This window comes from Lathyrus oleraceus, chromosome 4 (genome assembly GCF_024323335.1).
Source record: "Lathyrus oleraceus cultivar Zhongwan6 chromosome 4, CAAS_Psat_ZW6_1.0, whole genome shotgun sequence".
Classification (NCBI taxonomy): domain Eukaryota; kingdom Viridiplantae; phylum Streptophyta; class Magnoliopsida; order Fabales; family Fabaceae; genus Lathyrus; species Lathyrus oleraceus.
The window spans coordinates 10272883-10293628 of record NC_066582.1 but is presented as its reverse complement, the minus strand read 5'-3'; the positions used below and the strand labels follow the sequence as shown (position 1 = coordinate 10293628).

The following is a 20746-nucleotide window of genomic DNA, read 5'->3' as shown; positions in this document are numbered from 1 at the left end:
TAAATTTCAAATGCGTACGTCGATTCATCCGACATGTACTTTGCATTGTCATTTTTTTTTTGAAATGTGAATAATTTCGAAAAAAAATGGAGAAACTTGGTTATTTCTTTGAATTTATTTGAAAAACATGAGTAAAAAAAAGTTCACACATGAAATCTCAATTAATTTGAATGCATTGTAATTAAGATAATAAAAAAAAACACCTTCTACTTGGAATATTTAAAACTGTTACGATTAAAATAAAAATAAAAATTCTGTAGGGTGCATGAGGGAATGAATGCATGCACAACTTTGAATTAAATGACGCAAGCACCCCTTTGACCAACGGCTAGTTCTCGAGATAAGTTAATCTAACGGCTCTATTTTGCTTACCATTTCGAAATATAGCCGTTACAAACACAGTCTTTTAAGAATCTCTCAAATCAAAACATCGAGTTACATTCTTTTATTTCTGCTACTTGTCTTTTCACTTCAACTGCAATTTCCATTTGCATTTGCATTTACATTTCAATTTCATTTCAATTTCGTGGCAATGCCTTCTTCCAAACATAACACCAAATCACCGAACCCTAATCATCCGAGAAATTCAGAATCCAGTAATCACTTGAGAAGAAGTTTCAACGGAAATCCATTCTCCAAACCTTCTTCCCTCATGGCAAACCCTAGATCCAGTTTCTCCCACACCCCTGCCAATAGTCCCATAGGTAAATAATTGATTTTCATTTTATTTTAATCAATTCAAATTTCATAATTCTGATTAATTTTTATGATTCTGATTTTGGTATTGTTATATGCAGATATTCAAAGAAAAAGCTTTGAATATGAAAAGGAGAACGTGAAAGATCAGATGTTGTTGAAACCTGGAAAGATTCGATCGCCGTCACCAGCTGCTACGTCGAAATCGTCCAAGAATTTCATGTCTCCGACGATCTCTGCTTCGTTCAAGGTGGCAGAGTCTCCTAGAAGGAAAATCCTCGCTGAGAGGAACGAGACTGCTCATTCATCTGACCACAAAATTCATGTTCGTAAGGTAACTTTTGCTGATCCTTTAGAACAGAAAAGGCTTGATGCTTCAATTGATGGAAATGAAAACCCTTTCCCTAGTTTTGAGTCTGATGATATGAGTAGTGAGAATTTGTCTGATTCTGATGCTGCTTCTTTGATTCCGAGTGATGATTTGTTGTTTGAAAATATGCCTGTGCCTATGAACAGTCCTTTGATTCCACAGAATGAGATTCACACTTTTGAAAATGTTTCTGTAGAGCCTTTGATTCCACAGAATGAGATTCACACTTTTGATAATGTTTCTGTAGAGCCTTTGATTCCACAGAATGAGATTTACATTGAATCCTCATTTGAAAATGTTTCCAGAGAGCCTGATTTTGTAAACCTTGACCCTACTTTTAAGCTTAGCCCACCGGCTGCCACTCCTCCGGTTTCATACAAACATACTGTAGTAGATCCTCTTGATGCAGATCCATCAATCTCCGCACCTTATGATCCTAAAACGAACTACCTCTCCCCTAGGCCACAATTCCTTCATTACAGACCAAAACCACAAATAGAATTAGAAGACAGATTCATCATGTCTGCAAGCTTTTCAGATTCAGAAGTTACGGAGGATACTCAGTCTGAGGAATCACTGAAGGAATCTGAGGATGCTTCTTCTGGTGAAACTTTGAAGCAAGAAGAGGATCAAATTTCAGAACCAAGTCCTGTTAGGACTCTGTTGCCAGAGGAAACTGTTGAAGCAAAGGACTTGCCGAAGTCGCGTTTCTCCTTGTGGTCAAAGGCTGTTGCTCTAATTTTGCTGCTGTCAATTGCTTTTGTATCAATCTCAGTCATAAATTCTCCAGGGATTGATCATGCTGTGTTTGGAGAATTTTATGAGGCTTATAAATTGTCTGAAATTTCAGAGTTTGCAAGGGCTAACTTTGACCAATTCTCCCAGTTTTCAATAGCAAATTATGACAGTTTAGCTCGAAATTTGCATATTTGGTTTACTAAGTCACTGTATTCCATAACTGAGTTGTTTTCAGATGTCAGAGGATCACACAATTTGGCCCAGTTGCAGTATTTTAACTTGACTTTGCTGAATGACTATACTGTAGTTAATCAGTATCCTATCTGTGGATACAGTGAAAATGAAATAGGTACCACTAATCTTCATGCTCAAGAACAACCTGTTGCCTCAGAGATTGCTGTGGATGAGAATTTTGGTGACATTTCAGCAGAGCATTATGAAGTATATGAAGAACAACTTCACCATGATATAGAAATGGCCACTGGATTTGGAAATGCTTTGGATGCTCTTGAATCTGAGGAGGTGCACAAGGGCCAACCAGCCACTATTTTTGAATCAGAAGATCAGGCTTTGCAACTGTCTGAAATTGAATATTTAGATGCAAAGTTGGCACAAGAAGTTGGCGTTGAAGGTGTTCCTGATTCTGAGGAAGCACTGGTGGAAGCATTCAAGAGCCAATCTGTCACTTTGGTGGAACCAGAGCAGGCTTTGCAGCTGGTAGAAGCAGCAAAAGATGAAAACCAAACACCAAGCGATGCAGAGTTGGTTCATTTAGTTGATATTGATGATACTCCAGAATCCGAGGAAGCATTCAAACCTGTCACTTTGGTAGAACTAGAGCAGGCTTTGCAAATGGAAGAAAACCAAACACCAAGAGATGTTGATGGTGATAGTGAATATAAGCCAAATTCGAATTCCGAGGCTGCTGAAATCCATAATAAAGAAGTGTATGGAGAAGACAGTGTAGATACAAGGCTAGCACAAGAAAGTGATGCTAAATTAAATGGCAAAGAAAGTGTTGCAGATCTCAAGCATTCACCAGTTTCAGATTCAGAAGCTGCTGAAATTCACACGGATGACAAAGAAGTGGGAGAATCAGCAAGTACAGATGCTGCAGCAATTAGAAGGAATGAACAGCTATTAGAAGCTAGTCACATTCCTCAAAACATGGTGCTATACCTGCTGCTATGTGCAGGTACAATTATCATTGCAGGTGCAACTTTTAACTGGTCAAGGAAAGTTAAAAACATCAGCAGAAAACCTAATATTGAATCTGAGATCAATCAGATTACCCCGGATAAACCATCTGGAAGGAATGCACCAGCAGAAATGGACGATGTTGGAGAATCAAGCCCTTCCGAAATGGTTGGAGAATCATGCCCTTCAGAATTTAGCAGCTTTGAGAAGAGTTCATCCTACAGAGTTAGTCAATTAAATGAAGCTACCACAAGCATTGATAAAAAGCGCAGGAATAATTACAGGAGAGAGTCTTTGGTTTCTTCTAACTCCATGGATTCACCATCCTATGGAAGCCTAACAGTGTTTGAGAAAATTCCAAAGGTTAGTATTGTTTGTCTGCTGTTGTTAATGTTGATTGAACCATATGACATTATCATTGTTAACTGTTATGATATGTGAATTGTTTCTCATATGTTTAGTCATATTGTTTTTACAGGGACGCGGTGATGACGAGATAGTTACTCCGGTTAGGCGTTCGAGTAGGATCAGGAGCCTTGCCACTTCTCCTGTGTAAGCTTTTTCAGCGGCTCTTCTCATCTAACCTGCATAGCTTTGCACCTCTGCAATGTGAATGTATTTCTATTTTCAATTGACAGAAGTGTCTTGTCTTCTGGATCTTCTAGTTCTATTGTAGGCTTTGGCTTTAGAATTATTTTTGAATGAATGATTGTTGCTTATAAATTGCTGCTTATCCAAACTCTACTAACAAATTTCTGGACTTTTATTTATTTATTATTGTTGCTTATAAATGTTGCTTATCCACCACACTCCCCTAACAAATATCTGGACATTTACATTTATTTATTGTTGTTACCATTAATTGGTTTGGTTAATGTCAACTTTTATATAAAAACTTCCTGCCTTGCACTCCAATGCCAAATCAATCAATTAAAGAAACACCCATTTTTTAATGGAAAATTCTTAGATAGATACAGCCATAACACCTATTGTTAGAAACAACAAATCACAATTTTTTTATTAATTAAAAAAATATTTTCTCTCTTCATAATCACAATATCCCTAATTTTTTTTAAAAGAGAAATTAAATTTTAAATAAATTTAAAATTTTATCTTTTTTTAATGTGCATCAAACCTTAACGTGCATCGCACTATATTGAAGATTTTGGATTTTTTTATAAAATAATTATATTTTAAAATTTAATATCCAAAATAACCACTATTTCAATTTATTTATCGATATGTTTTAGGTACATCTCTAAAGTATAAGTTGTAATTTAACTAACATAGGCGCCAATGCATGCAAATAAAACCAATACAATTGACGCATACTTAATTATATCAAGTTTTTATAAGTTGTAATTTGTGGCACATGTTTTTATATTTTATTTTATTTTTAAAATTTTATATGTAATACTTATAAATAAGTAAAATAGATAGGAAAATGAAAAATAATTATTAATATTATGATATAAAGTTAAAATACATAATAATTGACAAGAAAATCAATGACCCGCCCGATTGAAACGCCTCTTTGTTACAAATCCTGTTGCGTTAGCCTACCTTCGAGGCCTTTCAAGTCTCCCACGATTTTCCTGAAGTGTTTGGGGTCTTTGAGTGCCGACATGATGCAATGATGATTGATTTGAAGGTCCAGTGGAAGGTCCAGCGGTATTTGATAAATTTGTCATCATTTCTCCCTAATAGTTAGAGGTGTTGCCGCCAACGGCGTTGCCGTAATTGAGTTCAGTGCCCATGTTATCGTAGTCGGGTCGTTATGATTGGGTTGTTTGTGGATGATATAGTTGTCTGAATTAGGACATTGGATTGTTTTGGAAACAAATCAATGGTTTTTGTGATGTAATAAAGTCAAACAATGGTTGGGTGTTGTGGCGATGAGATGTTTGGATATTCATTAGTGGGGGGCTATCATGACATGAGGCTGAATCGTATGAATCATTCGGGCTATAGACAAATATGGTGACTGTATATGGTTGTTGGTGGTTAGGGTTTGGTTCCTGATTGAGTTTGTGTGTGTGACATGAATTGGTTGCGAGGTTAAGTGTATATGGTAGGGTGATGATGTGAGCTTGATTGTTGGGTTTGGGTGGATTGACATTGTTGTTGGGCAGTGATTTGTTGTTGGGTGTATGATGACGAAGCTCATTGTTGAGGAGACATTATCGAGTGAAATTAGATACAGGTTGATGTGACTGCGAAAAGTTCCAAGTCTTTCGTATGTCATAGAGGCATGTTCAGAGATTTGACAAGATCCTAACAACTTACTATCTGACGTTTATAAAGTCATAAATCTTTGCAATGTTTACAAAATTAGCTTTCCGGTGGTAGCAAAAGAGGATTACTGACTTGCATATCAAGGGGACATTCTCTGACACAATGAAATAATGCAAAGAAAGAAAAAAAATTATCCAAACAACACCCGTATTCGAACCGAAATGGATACGTTGAACAAAATAATTAGATTATGTAGTTCGTGTCGCTAGCCCCGTCATAATCGTACTAATTATCCCAGTGTTAGAACAAACACAACAACATAATTTTTAATTATAACCCTTTGGCTTTATATTAAAAACAACATTTGTTGGATAAATAAATCCAGCGTCACCCTTAGGGATTCGAATGGGCTTAACATCCCAACCCATGGCGCTTAGAGGGAGCTTATAAACCTCGCTTTAGGTGCAACCCCTGAGGGCTCATACTATAAGAAAATAAAGTTGCACCCTCACTAACAGCAATTGCTTTTAGCTCAGTGGTAAGTGCTTGATCCTACAAGTGGTATCAGAGCATGGTCATGGGTTCGAATGAACAATTTAAAATGAACAATTTCAAATGATCCTACAAGCGCTTGATCCTACAACATTCATTTCAAATGAACAATTTAAAATAAATTGTTATCTTGATCCTCGTATAAACGTATATGAATAAGAAGTTCAATATATTTCTCATTTGCAAAGTTTATAAAACTAATTATCAACGACTAATACTCCAATCGAAGTAGATTATCCTGTTGGTTAATATAATATTGCAAATGAGTTGAAACCACGCATGAAGCGTGGTAGGTAAGTTGGTTCCAATTTTAAAAGTCCTATACAAGAAAATGAGGTAAAATTAAAGATGATTCAAGTGAGGATATGAAAACTCTAAGAGTACTTTGATAAAATTATTTTTAGTTCTAGAAGAACTAACCAGATACCTAAAATTTATGAAAACAAAGAGATCTCGATAAATTATATCATGAATGGAATATGATGAACTAAAATAAAGTCAATATTGACAATATCTTTATATACAATATAGCGCTAAAAAAGACAAATGATAACAATGATCATGAATTAAAGTCTACCTAAGATTGTAGACAAAGTGAGAATTGACCAAAATGAAAATATCCCACTCACTTTTGGACCGGTAGTCCGGACACTTCAAGGTGCGAAACCAATTGGATATAAATGAGTTTTTGTAAAAAAGTAAAATAAGAATGGTGAAATTATGAGATATAAAGCTTTATTTGTTGCTCATTGATTTTCACCAAGACCTAAAGTTGATTTTGATGAAACTTCTCCACTTGCCGTGTATGCAATTAATTTTTGATATTTAATTAGCCTCGTAGCACATGAATGACTTAATTTGAACATGATGGATGTTGTAACAACTTATTTGTATGACTCACTTTATAGTGATATTTATCAGAGATACATAATTTTGGATCTCGAAAAAGCTATCCCATCAAATTTAATAAGTCTCTTTACGGGTCAAAGCAATCTGAACACATGTGGTATAATGATCTTAATGAATACTTGCTAAGAGAGATATACAAATAGCTCCATTTATCCTTGTGTTTTTATGAAAATATCAAGGAAATAATTTGTTATAATAGATATTCATGTGGATGACATGAATATTATTGGAACTCCTAAAGAGCTTCCAAATTCTATCAATTATTTAAAGACATTGTTTGAGATGAAGGACTTGGGAAAGACAAAATCCTTACAAGGTGAACATTTAGACAGTGAAATTTTTGTACACAAAGAAGGTTATATAGAAAAAGTCTTAAAATGTTCCTATATAGGCAAACATCATATGTTGTGTACTCTTACGATGTTAGATCATTGGATGTGTATAAGATTCTTTTAGACCTTGAGAAGAGGATGAAAAAATAATTGGACCAGAAGTACCATATCTCAGTGTAATTCAAGCATTGATGTATCTTAATAATTATACATGCGTTAAATATCAACTTATGTGAATCTATTAGTAAGATATAATCCTTCTCATACACGAAGACATTGGAACGAAGTCAGTCATATACTTTGTCATCTTAGGGTTACAATGGATATGAATTTGTTTTATTAAAAAATATCCAAATTCGAATTAACAGGTTATGCAGATGGAAATTACTTGTTAGATCCTTATAATGGTAGATCACAAACATGATATTTTGTTTGCTTATGGTGGTACAATAATTTTATGGAGATCTATGAAACAAACCATGACAACGACTTCATCTAATCATGCAGGACTTTCATCACTACAAGAGGCAAGTAGAGATTATGTTTGGTTGAGATCCCTAATTCAACACATACAACAAAGTTATGGTTTGTTTTTCAGAAAAATAAATGCAACAACCATAAAAATGAAGATAATATTACATGCATCGCAAAACTGAAAGATGATTACATTAAAGATCTTTTCACAAAATCACTCTAAAGTTGAACTTTTAACCGACTAGTACAAAAGATTGATCTTCATAATTGAAGAAGTGATCGTCCAACCGAGGGAGAAAAATGAATTTATCTTAAAAGGATATTATACTCCTTTTCCTTTGCTGGATTTTTTTCTCATTGAATTTTTTATAGTAATGTTTAACGAGACCTATCCTAAACAAATATCCAAGAGGACAATTTCCTCACAAAGAAGGTTGTACTCTTTTTTTTTTCACTAAATATATTTTCATTGAATTTTTTTTAGTAAGATTTTAATGAAGTATATTCTTGATGGACATCCAAGTGGAGTCTTATAATGACATGATTATGAATGTCCGTAAATGAATGAATTTCATATTAATTTTTCATTCATTACATATATCATATAAATATGACTCTTATTGTATTCGAAATCAACCCTTAAAATGTGAATAATATAATACACTATCTTCTTCTATTTTCTCTCTTCTATTGTTTAATTTCATAACATTATAAATATTTTTAGTATTATATTTGTGTATTTATTCATATTAAAAATGTATTAATCAAACTAATTTGTTCATTGAAAATTAACTTGTTTACTAAATATATCACATAAAATTAATTATAGCATAACCGATACTTAACGTTGTTATTTTTGTAACTCCAAATTCAATACATATTTACTAATTTATATTTTCATGGATATCATGAGATATTTAACAAACTTTTTCAATGCAATTGCGATAGACACGACAATTAAATATTAAATAATAATATATGTCTCCACACAACTTATACATTTTTATTATACTTTTCATTATTTTAAATTTATTTAACAATATTAAAATGAAGTAAAAATATAAATATTTTTATTCAATATTATTTTTATTATCGAGATTAAATTATATCTAGATCTCCGGTTCAGATCCACGGAAAACACTAAGGAAAACACGAGTGAACATGAGGCCTATGTGATTGATTCCGATTCTGAAATTCACAAAATGAAGTTTGAAATCGTAACATAGTCACATTTCTTGATTCCGAGAGATTGAGAAACATGGGTGTTTGGTGAGATCTGAGTGAATTCTTTCACAAGAACGAAAATGAACGGTGGAAACGGTAGTTTGAATACGAAGCTTCTAGTATTTGATGGAAAGAATTGTCATCGATGGATGATTCAAATGCATGTGTTGTTTGGTGCTCAAGATGTTCTTGATCTCGTCAATGATGGTTATGCAGTTGTTGCAACAGATGCAACTAAAGCATAAAGGAACACACGTAGAGAAATAAGGGAGAAGGATAAAAAAGCTCTGTTCTACATCCATCAGTGTGTTTGAGAAGATCATTGATTCGAAGATGATGATGGCTGCATGGGATACACTGGTACATTGCTATGGAGATAATGCATCAGTGAAGAAGGTGAAGCTTCAGTCTCTGCATAAGCAGTATGAGAATCCCAACATGAAGAACAATGAGAAGGTATCTGATTACATCTCCAGAGTGATTCTTATCACAAATGAGATGAAATCTTGTGGAGAAACTCTCTCTGAAGATATAATCATTGAGAAAGTACTTAGATCACTTACTCCTCAGTTTCATTAGATAGTTGTAGCAATTAAATATTAGAAGTACCTTAGCATAATGAGAATTGAAGAGCTGCAAAACAATATAGAGGAATAAGAGTTGCGTCTGACTAAGAGAAACTCTAAAAGAGAGGTATAACAGGCTCTGAAAAAGCATCTTTTGGTAAGAAAAATCAGAAGCAGTCTTGGTCAGAGGCCAAGAAGAGACACAATGGTGGTTATTAGAAGTTAGAAGTCTCCAACTCTAATGAGAAGAAACATCATATGGGAGAGAAGTTTGACAAGAAGAAGGTTTAATGTTATTGTTGTAAAAAGTTTGGTCACTTTACTGCTGAATGTTGGTTAAACAAGAAAAGAAAATCAGAAGAAGCAAATATAGTCAGAGGAGAGTCTGATGATGAACATATGCTATTGATGACTTCTGAATCTGATGGTGGATATTTGGTAGACTGATGGTATATGGACACTGGCTGCTTAAATCACCTAATTGGAAACAAACAATTGTTGAGTAATTTTAACTCTAGAAATAGGACAAAAATTAGATGCGCTGATGATACGTATTTGAATGCTGAAGGAATGAGAAATGCCAAGGTCATAGTGAAAAATGACAAAATTGTTCTGATCAAGGATGTTTGATATGTTCCTGGCGTGAAGAACAATATTATGAGTGTAGGTCAGCTAATTGAGAAAGGTTTCTCAGTTACTATGAAGGATAATCTCTTGAAGTTGTATGATTCAGATCAGAAGCTGATTATGCAGTCTGAACAGGAAAGCACTAGAACATTCAAGGTGAACGTGGAAACAACTAAAACTAAATGTATTAGTGTAGAATGTGTTGAAGGTGACAATGAGTTATGGCACAAGAGATTGGGGCATCTGAACTTCATAAGCTTAGGGAATCTGAGTTCTAAGAAGATGGTACATGGAATTCCTAAGATTGTGAAACCTGAGAAGTCATGTGAGATATGCATGAAAGGTAAGCAACCTAGATTGCCATTTGCATCAGAAGTGCATCCAAGAGCAAAATATGCTCTGAGAGTAGTGCATTCTGATGTGTGTGGACCATTTGAAGTACATTAACTTGGAGGAAACGAGTACTTTATGTCATTTGTGGATGAGTTCACAAGAATGACATAGGTAATAATCATCAAGTTTAAGTATGAGATGTTTCTTGAGTTTCATAAGTTCAAGGTGAAGGCTGAAAAACAAAAGTGGTCAGAAGCTGAAAATTCTCAAAATTGATGGTGGAGGTGAGTACTATATTGAGTTCAGAAGGTTCTATGAGGAGAATGGAATTGAGCATGAGGTTACTGCTCCATACACTCCCAACACAATGGTCTTGCTGAAAGAAGAAACATAACTTTGCTTGATATGACAAGGAGCATGCTGAAGGAGAAGAAGAAGCTCCCTCACACCTTGTGGGGAGAAGCTATTGTCACTGCAACATATATGCTCAACAGGTGTCCAACAAAAAAGCTGAAGGAAATTATTACTTTTGAGAAGTGGACTGGAGATAAGCAAAGTGTGAGCCATATGAATGTGTTTAGTTGTGTTTGTTATAAACATGTCCCAGATGCTAAGAGAAGGAAGTCAGATGACAGAAGCAGAGTCATGTTGCTTGTAGGGTACAACATTACAGGTGCTTATAAACTGTATTGTCCAGTCACTAACAAACTTGAATTCAACAGAGATGTCATTGTGAACGAATTAGAAGCGTGGGATTGGAATAAGTCTCTATCAAACTCTAGTGTATTGTTAACACCTGGGTTAACTTCTGAAGATATTTTAGACTCTGAAGGAGATTCTAAGTCTGAAGACGAGTCAGAGGCTGAAGGTGACTCTGATGCTGAAAGAGAGTCTGAGGGTGAGTATGACTCTGAAGGTGAATCTGATTCTGATCTAGATTCTGATGATGATCCAGACTTTAGTGGTAATCATGCCTCTGAAGATGTACCATACTCTGAAGGTAGTCCAACGTCTGATGCTTTTCCAGCATCTAAAGAAAATTATGAACAAGTTTAAAGACCACTAAGAATCAGACAAATACCAAGAAGATTTGTAGAGTTTGACATGTTGCAAAATACTGAGATAGACTTTAAAGTGGAAGTCATTCAGCATGCCATGTTGGTAGACTCTGAACTAGTTAGTACTAAAGATGATCTCAAGAAGTAGGTGTGGGTAAAGGCCATGAAAGAAGAACTTGATGCTATAGAAAGAAACAAGTCTTGGGAGTTGACTGAGCTTCCAAAGAACAAGAAATTCATCAACGTGAGATGGGTTTAGAAATTGAAACTAAAGCCATATGGATCAATTGGCAAACACAAAACAAGGTTAGTAGTTAGAGGATTTCTACATAAATCTTGATATGTAGCTAGACATGAAACAATCAGACTTGTGATTGCTATAGTTGCTAACAGAAATTAGTCTCTGATGCATTTAGATGTGAAATTTTCATTTTTGAATGGTCTTTTACAAGAGGAAGTTTATGTATCACAACCTCTTGGATTTGTGAAAAATAATCAGGAAGGGATGGTGTACAAGTTGCATAAAGTCCTGTATGGACTGAAACAAACACCTAGAGTCTGGAATCTAAAAATTGATTCATTTTTCAAACTTCAAGGATTCAGAAAATATGAGATGGAGTATGATGTTTATGTTCAACATACATCTAATAACAATATGATTCTGGTGCGTCTCTATGTTGATGACATATTATTAACACGGAGTTGTTCATATGAGATAACTAAGTTCAAGAAGGTGCCGATGAATGAGTTTGAGATGTCTGATATAGGAAATATGGTATATTTTATAGGAATGAAGAATTTGTACTCTGATAAGGGTATAATCTTGCATCAACTGAAATATGAACTTGAGCTTCTGAAGAGATTTGAGATAACAAATTACAAGTTTGCAGTCACACCTGCTGAAACAAATCATAAGCTGGATTCTGATGTTGAGGGTGATAATGTATATGCTACAATTTTTAAATAGTTGGTGGGCTCATTGAGATATCTCTACGATACCAGACATGATATTTGTTATGCAGTTGGAATGATAAGTAGGTTTATGAACAAATCAAAGTTGTCACATTACCAAATTGCTGTCAGGATACCGAGGTACATTAAGGGGACTATGAAGTATGGAATTTTGTTTCCTTCTAGTGTTGAAACTGATTTAGATCTGATATGCTATTCAGACTTTGATTGGTGTGGAGACAGAGTTGACAAACGAAGTACTTATGGATATTCCTTTAAATATACAGGAAGTCCCATTTCTCGGTACTCCAAGAAGCAACCAGTGATTGAATTGTCAACCTGTGAAGCTGAGTGCATTGCAGGTGCTTCGACTGCTTGTCAAGCTGTGTGAATTTTGAACTTACTATAGGATCTGAAGATCAAGGCGAGCAAGCATGTGAAGTTGATGATTGACAACAAATCAGCTATAAGCCTTGATAAGAATCCAATGCTGCATGGAAGAAGCAAGCACATTGACACAAAGTTCCACTTATTGAGAAACCGGGTTCAAAATAGAGTGCTTGAAGTTGTTCACTGTAGAAGTCAAAAGCAACTAACAAATGTTCTGGCTAAAACAATCAAGACTAAACACTTTATCCAGTTGAGAGATGAAATTGATGTTATTGATTTTGATTAGCTGAATATGAATTAAAATATGATGTTAGATATAATTAATTTTCTTTTAAGTTGCATTTAGAGTTTAATTTGGCTTGCATTTGAATGTCATTTAGGTTTTGATAGTATATAAGTCAATGTTCGGTTTTGTGAAACAGAAGTAGCAGACTGTGAGTTAAAACAGAATTTCAATTTTCAATAGAAAGTTAATTATAATTTTTTTTTCTCTCTCTATCTATCTGTCTATCTAAACTTTTTCAATGCAATTGTGATTGACACAACAATAAATATTAAATAATAAAATATTATGATTGAGACAACAATAAATATTAAATAATAAAATATATCTTCACACAACTTATACATTTTTATTATATGTTTCATTATTTTTAATTTATTTAACAATATTAAAATTAAGTAAAAACACAAATATTTTTATTCAATATTAAATTATAATTTAAGTGGGATCCATGTCAACATGATTCAACCCAAACCGACATTATTAATTAAGACACATCACATAACAACTCTAAATAATCATAATTAACGCATAAAACAAAAAACTAATAATTAAACTTACTTTCCCATTTTAATGCAACTACAGTTATTTATGAGATGAAAACTTGTTGAATCCAAAACATTTAACACTTTTTAAGGAACTGAAATTAAGGTTTTGAGTAACAGTTACCGTTATTTGTTTTAAATAAATATCTACGAGGTTGTTCTTCTCTACTCTCTTCTTGTTCCAAACCCGTACGAGGTAATGCTATAGAATCTGTAAACTTTGCTTTTTTAATTCATGTTTTTTTCTCTTTCTCATTGTTGTTTGATTCTATTTTGTGGGTTTTGTTTATAGTGAAGGGAACAAGAAGAGGGTGAGAAGAATGTCGGTGAAAATCAAAGTAGGGGGTGTAGAGGTAGGTGCAAGGACTGTTGTACACAGAAAATGGGCTCTTATGCTTTGTTTGGCAAGTTTCTGTGCTGGAATGTTGTTCACTAATAGGTACTTTTGCTTCTGGGTTTCTCAATTTTTCATTATCAAGTTTCAATTTTTGTCTCAGTTATGATCTTAGTGAGTAATTGAGTTTCCAGGCTGCATTGTAGTGAGCTTAAATGAATGCTGGCTTTTTGAATATAGCTTGAACTTTTGTTCATGGTTTTAAATTACGGTCGCGGATGCGTATGCGTGTTTTGTGATTCCGGTCATTGTGATTACTGTGATGTGCATTCGGCATGTAAATTTAACTTTTGGATTCTAAATTTTGAGTTTTGATGAAAATATTTGAAGAAACCTGAGCGAAGTTGTCTGATGCGGTTCCTAATGTAGAAGGACGTGTGATTTCAAATCACACCGTAATTGCAGAGTCTGATGCGGTTGCGGAGACTACCGCATCAGCAATATTGCGGCCGCGATTAGAGTTGCCGATTGCAATTTAAAACTATGTCTTTGCTATTATAATCTGAAAATGAAGCCAGTTTTCACCTTTGGTTACTACTCAAGGGAGGGAAAATTTATAATAATTGTTATGCTAACCCTAAATTCTCACTCATTCAGGATGCGGCCGTCGGAATATAAAGAAATTTCAAGGATTTCTAGAGAGATCGAGCAAAGAAATTTAATCGCTGACGGATGTAATCTTAATCTAAAGGTTGTAAAGCCTAGCTCCAATTACAGTAAAGTTGAAGTTTCAAACATCCAGAATATTATCAAGTAAGCCAAAACCAATTGTTAACCTACTTATATTGTTATCAGAAAACTTTAATTCTAAACTCATTTTTATGCATAAACTGCAGGAAATCGAGTAAGACTATCTACGTTGGAGCTGAATCTTAAATTTGCTTTGATGACTCATGCCTGTACTTATAGTCAATGGTTTGCCTGTATCAGGAAAGCCAGAGAGAGTTGAATCAACTCCGAGGAAAAAATGTTTCATGGTTATAGGGATCAATACAGCTTTCAGTAGCAGAAAACGAAGAGATTCTGTTCGAGAAACATGGATGCCACAAGGTGATTTATGATATTTCACCGTTTCGTAGTTTTTTTTCCCTTCATTTTTTGATTCTATGTACCTAATGCATCCGATCCACGGTTTCGAATAAAACTCCATCAGCTGAGGATAGAAAAAAGTTGGAGGAAGAAAAGGGCATAGTCATACGTTTTGTTATAGGTCACAGGTCAGATTCAATGTCTCTTGATGTTCACTGTCTTTTTTTAGCATAGTTACACATTTATGATTATTCTTTTTGTTTGGATGAACTTTAAATAATATTTCTTCGGGGTGTTAGCATTACTACTACACGTATTTAGTTAACTTTTTTGTCTATAGTTCTACATTAGGTGGAATTCTTGACAAAGCTATTGAAGCCGAGGAAAATCTTCATGCTGACTTTTTGAGGCTGGTGATCTTTCTCTCCTATTATTTTCATTCATATATATAATTATATGCCCCGTGTTTATGTACTTTCTTTTTCATAATTAACAAATTTCATCATGTTGAACAGAATCACGTCGAGGGATACATGGAATTATCAGCTAAGACGAAAACATACTTTTCAACCGTTGTTGCCTTGTGGGATGCAGAATTTTATGTCAAAGTTGATGATGACGTTCATGTGAATTTAGGTACGTAGAAAATTTCTACGGTGATTCCAGTAAGCTATGATAACATATTTTGTTTTATTAGTAAATTCTAGAACAACAACTAGTATAAGAAGAGAAAAGAAACAATAAAGTGCACATTAAAACACACGATATTTGGTTACGTTCGGCTAAGTCTGACCACGCCTCCGACTAGTTCCGTATTATTGATTGTGAATGAAATTAGGGTTTTCAGTGTTACAAGTTGTTGTATAATCCAAATGTGAATTGGTTAAGGTAGTTAGTTATTTATAACTACCTAGAAAGTTAGTTTGTCATGCCTTGTGATGCAAGTTACTGGTGTATAAATGGTTGTATCATTGTTCTTAATGAACTACTCAATTCATTATCAATCAATTACAACTTGGTATCCAGAGCCCTTTGGTTTGTGTGAGATTCACACAATCTTGGGTTGTTTTTCTATTTTGAGCACGATGGCTAGTGGAAATGGTTTCCCCGGTACACTCCCAATCCTTGAGGGCAAGAATAAGGGAAAATGACATCTAGAGATGAAAGCATTACAGGCCCAGACATTCAAGAAGAATGAAGGAAATGGAAATTTCACGGGCAAGTCAAGCAAAGGAACATTCATATAAGTTAGTTGGCTTAGCTCACAGAAGAACAAATATACGGAGAAACTTAAATCCTCCAAGAGAGAGGAGGGTTGTCAAGTCATAAGGATACAAAGAAGGGCCAAGATGAGAATCACATTCAGTCAATTGTGAGAAATAGGGTCATTATACAAGTGATTGCGAGTTTGGCAAAGGCAAGAGCAAGGAAAAAGATTGTGATGGTGAGACCAAGGTGGCACAAGATGACTCAAATGACGATCTAGTTGTTCTAATGGATGCAGTATCTAAGGAGGATGATCGACCTGAACCTTGCCATCTTGACACAGGGTGCTCCAACCACATGATTGGAAATGTGCTTATGCTAAGATTACCTTTAACCCAAAACATAACCTTTCAAACAAAAATTAGTGCTACAGAAGTGCAATGTCTTCGGGTAGTGATGGAACACAAACTCAGTTGGCTTTGGCATCTAAGGACTGGCCATCTAACCTTTAGATCTCTAAACCAGTTGGTAACTCAAGAAATAGAGACAAGCCTACCCAAATTCTCGATGCTTGAGAAGATGTGTGAAGGTTGCTTGCTTGGGAAGCAATCTAAGAATTCATTAGTCTCATCTACCTATTAGATTCTCTAGTGTATTAGAGGAAGGAAATTCATCAAATGAAGAAGGCACTGACGATAGAAGTGGGAAACCACCGAGAAGGACCACAAGATATATACTTAAATTCTTTGGAGCACCAATTTCCTGGTGCTCAGAGAAGCAACCATTGCCAGTTTTTTCATCTTGTGAAGCATAATCTTTTGCGGCATGCCAAACAATTTGGATTGAATGAGTACAGAATAAACTGTAGGTGCAGGTAAGGAAGCCAATCATGTTGCAGATTAACAACAAATCAACAATAAATTTAGTCAAGAATCTTTGTTCTACATGGCAGAAGCAAGCACATTGAACCAAGATTTCACATTTCTAAGAGAGCATGTAGGTGAATAAGGGAAAACTAGAAGTAAAGCATTGTCCAAGTGAATCTCAAATTGCTGTTGTTCTAGCTAAGGTTTTAAAAACAGATAGAGTTTTTCTATCTAAGGAACGTACTAGGTTCAATTGCTTGAATGATAGGCATAGCAACACTTGGACTAAAGAAGCATGTGGTGTATAATCCAAATATGAGTTGGTTAAGGTAGTTAGTTAGTTATAGCTACCCAGGAAGTTAGTTATTCAACCCTAGATCAATAACTTGTGATGCAAGTTACTCGTGTGTAAATGGCCGTATAATTATTCTTAATGAACTACTCAATTCATTATGAATAAATTACAACTTCCTTACTTTTATTTCTTTCAAATTCATAATAGATGTCACTATTCAACCAGTGTAAGCTTGTGTAGATTAAGTAACATGTTTTTTCACAAGCTTAGTTAATTATCCAAGAAATTTTAATTGTTGATCAATACGAACATTCACCATTTCCTTGTTGTGCTGTTTTTTTTTTAAAATCACAGCAACACTTGGGTCGACTCTGAGTATGCACCGCATGAAACCTCGGGTGTATGTTGGGTGCATGAAATCTGGTCCCGTCCTTGCTCAGAGGTAAGAAAAGCTGAATTGTAATTTTTCAGCAAGCTTAAAACTATTTCCTAGTGTAACTGTCTTGCCACAGGGGAGTGAAATACCATGAACCGGAATACTGGAAGTTTGGCGAGATTGGAAACAAGTACTTTCGTCATGCTACTGGACAATTATATGCCATTTCACAAGATTTGGCTACTTATATATCGATAAATCAGTAAGTTTTGTGGCCTTTACTCGAAAAAATAACTGAACATTTTCCGACTAATTTGGCACACGGTAGTTCTTTGATAGATTGATAACAGTTTTATTTTATAATATCAGGGATGTGCTGCATAAATATGCGAATGAAGATGTTTCATTGGGATCATGGTTCATAGGTTTAGATGTGGAACATATCGACGATAGGAGAATATGTTGCGGTTCACCTCCTGGTATGTTCTTTTGATTCTACATTCAAAACCCGGATGCGATCATTTTTTGATGGTTTCTGACAGTGTTACCCTTCTGTAGATTGTGAGTGGAAGGCTCAGGCAGGTAATACATGCATTGCTACATTTGATTGGAAATGCAGCGGGATTTGCAAGTCTGTTACGAGGATGAAGTATATTCACGAGCGTTGCGGAGAGGATGAAAATGCATTGTGGAGCACAACTTTCTGATAGGACGAATCTCACAACCCGCCTTCTAAACTCAAGAAGCACACGTTTCAGAAACTTGAAAGAGCAGCATATATGAAAGGCGGCGCATGCTATGCGTACAAGTAGTTGGATACTCGATGGTCGAGAGTTGTCATCTTTTTTCCAAACTAAGGAGAATGAGATAACCACGGAAGAGATGAACAAGTAGAAAAGTAGAGTAGCAACCTGCATATTCTTTTGATACGTGGCCGGAGGGTGTTCTATTCTAGTTCTCTGCCATGTGTAACGTTTCGTAATAATTAGTTCTCGTTATATCCAACTTTCACTGAACTTACTTGTATTTCCCTTAAAATTTCAATATAATTTTAGTTATTTCTCATGATTGTGTCAAAAATATCAGATTTGACAGAACAATAAACATGAAATTTGGAACTTGCAGAGAAATAGTTTGAGCCATTAAATTTGAAGGAAAGTTTTGCTCATTTCATAGATGAGAATGCTGTATTACTAGCTTATTACAACCAATATGAAAATTATATCTATCAGAGACTTGTTCAAGTTCAAAGGCAAACTCTGAGAGTTCTAAAACACTCCTTGAGATTTATCTTGAACATTGCAAGTTAAGAAATCTTGATTTAGGAAGTTCTTTAGTGAGTGTTCGGTTCGCTTCAACTTTCTAGAAGTTCCAAGTCTTAGATTCTGCATTAAACCGGCTTAACTAAAATATAAGTAAAAAGTTGTTAATCTATAGAACCTTAAAATAGAAGCAAAGAAAACATAAAGTACTAACATGCTACCTGTTGATCTGCCTCAAATGAATGAAGTCCCTACCATCTTCAAAAAAGGTACAACAGAATTAATGAATTAGTTCCCTACCTACCATACCAATTCATTTCTTTTATGATCCCACCCTAGAGGAAAAAAAAAGATGATCATGTCACAAAAAAAAAAGTTAGTTGCTTCCTTGATGAAGATCAAATCTGCAGAAGAAATTAATCGCGTGATTGCATTTGCCTGATTAACACGTGATATTGGCACGGCTCAATCAAATAACAGAGAGCTTTTATGAATTATAAAGCACGGTGTTCTGATTGAACCGCACCAATATCTCATTTCATGTACTCAACTATAAAACATCATGTTCCCGCCCGCCCTGCATATTCTTTAGAAACAATAACAGATAAACATAATAGTACTATGAAAGATAAACATGAAAAATGTAACAAGAGTGGTGAAGGAGATGGCATATGTATATGAAAGCAAAGAGAGAAAGAAAGAGAGTTGAGTTGGTCTGTTGCTACTGCCAGTGAGTTTTGGAATCTTTGACAGATGTGTGAGTAGAGTTGTTAAGATATCAAGTTTCATTTTGTTATAGTTATGTTCCGTGACATGAGCAAGTAGAATGATAATAATAATAGGCGCATGCATGCTTCATGGGACCCTGTTTCCGCAAGGAATGCCCATAACTTAGGTGAAGATAGATTTGCTTTCACACGTTTACTTTTTTCATCACTAATTTATTTATATACTTAACAACACTATGCTCTTTTTCTTATATCCGGATTTTTCACAATTACTTTTTCACAAAAACAAAGCCTTATCCATATGTGAATTGGATTTTCAATTGCATATGATTTTGCTATTGATAATCGGGAAATAATCTTTATATGAATAATTTATTTTTATAGAATAGGAAATTAGTCATTACGAGTTTTAAGTAATTCTGAATTGTAATTATCTGTAATTACTGACACCGTTATATATAGTACCAAATGCAATGAAAAAGGCATCAAGCCAATTTTTCTGACAAGGTATCAGTAGGTTCGATTAAACCTGAAAAATCTTGTTATCTTGGCTGAACAACGATACCCCACTGGTTCACTCTCGTAATTGTGTTCTTTGTTCGTGTTCGTTTCGAAATCCTTTCTTTCGAAATCGAAACCTTGTAGCTGCTTGAGATTCTAAATCCTTGGTTGCCGTTTCGGGATTTCGTCCCGGAGATTCTCGTTGTTGCGCTGTTATCGCAATCAATTTTTGTTCTTGTTCATTTGGTTGCGTTCAGCCTTGTCGATTAAACCTATTGCCATCGTGATTATCTATTGGGTTTAGGACTTCGGTTTGCTGTTGCAATTTTGTATTTTTTGTTCTTGACTATTCTTGGTTCATGATAATCTTCAGCTTTTGTCGCTCCTTCCATATCGTGATATAGGATTGTGGTCTTGTTGTTGTTCGTGGGTGGTACTGTTACTACGATTTCTAATTATTTCTTGTTGCTGACCACTTAATGTTATTATTATCATATTATAATAGTAATATTATTATAATAATAAAATAATTAGTGTGATTGTATCCGGTGGCATAATAATTTAGATGACTTCAGAAAATGATAAGAATTTTTCTGTCCGATTTACTGG

General features: G+C 34.7%; 2 protein-coding genes across 3 annotated transcripts; both read left to right on the top strand.

Annotated features, from left to right (window-relative positions):
• Positions 1-414: 414 nt before the first annotated feature.
• Positions 415-3771, top strand: LOC127138365 (uncharacterized). Of its 2 annotated transcripts, XM_051064800.1 has the most exons (4): positions 415-704; positions 798-1211; positions 1263-3364; positions 3480-3771. In XM_051064800.1, the coding sequence occupies exons 1-4, from the start codon at positions 533-535 to the stop codon at positions 3555-3557; spliced, it is 2766 nt and encodes a 921-aa protein (XP_050920757.1). In that variant the 5' UTR covers positions 415-532; the 3' UTR covers positions 3558-3771. The 2 variants fall into 2 exon arrangements, with proteins under 2 accessions (XP_050920757.1, XP_050920756.1); XM_051064799.1 differs by having other exon boundaries at positions 798-3364.
• Positions 3772-13507: 9736 nt separating this feature from the next.
• LOC127138364 (probable beta-1,3-galactosyltransferase 2) lies at positions 13508-18711 on the top strand. The gene is made up of 11 exons (XM_051064798.1): positions 13508-13676; positions 13773-13919; positions 14472-14627; positions 14711-14924; positions 15028-15091; positions 15244-15316; positions 15419-15539; positions 17625-17712; positions 17783-17908; positions 18016-18125; positions 18205-18711. Exons 4-11 carry the CDS (start codon positions 14768-14770, stop codon positions 18351-18353), a joined length of 888 nt encoding a protein of 295 aa, XP_050920755.1. The 5' UTR covers positions 13508-13676; positions 13773-13919; positions 14472-14627; positions 14711-14767; the 3' UTR covers positions 18354-18711.
• The last annotated feature ends 2035 nt before the right edge of the window (positions 18712-20746 follow it).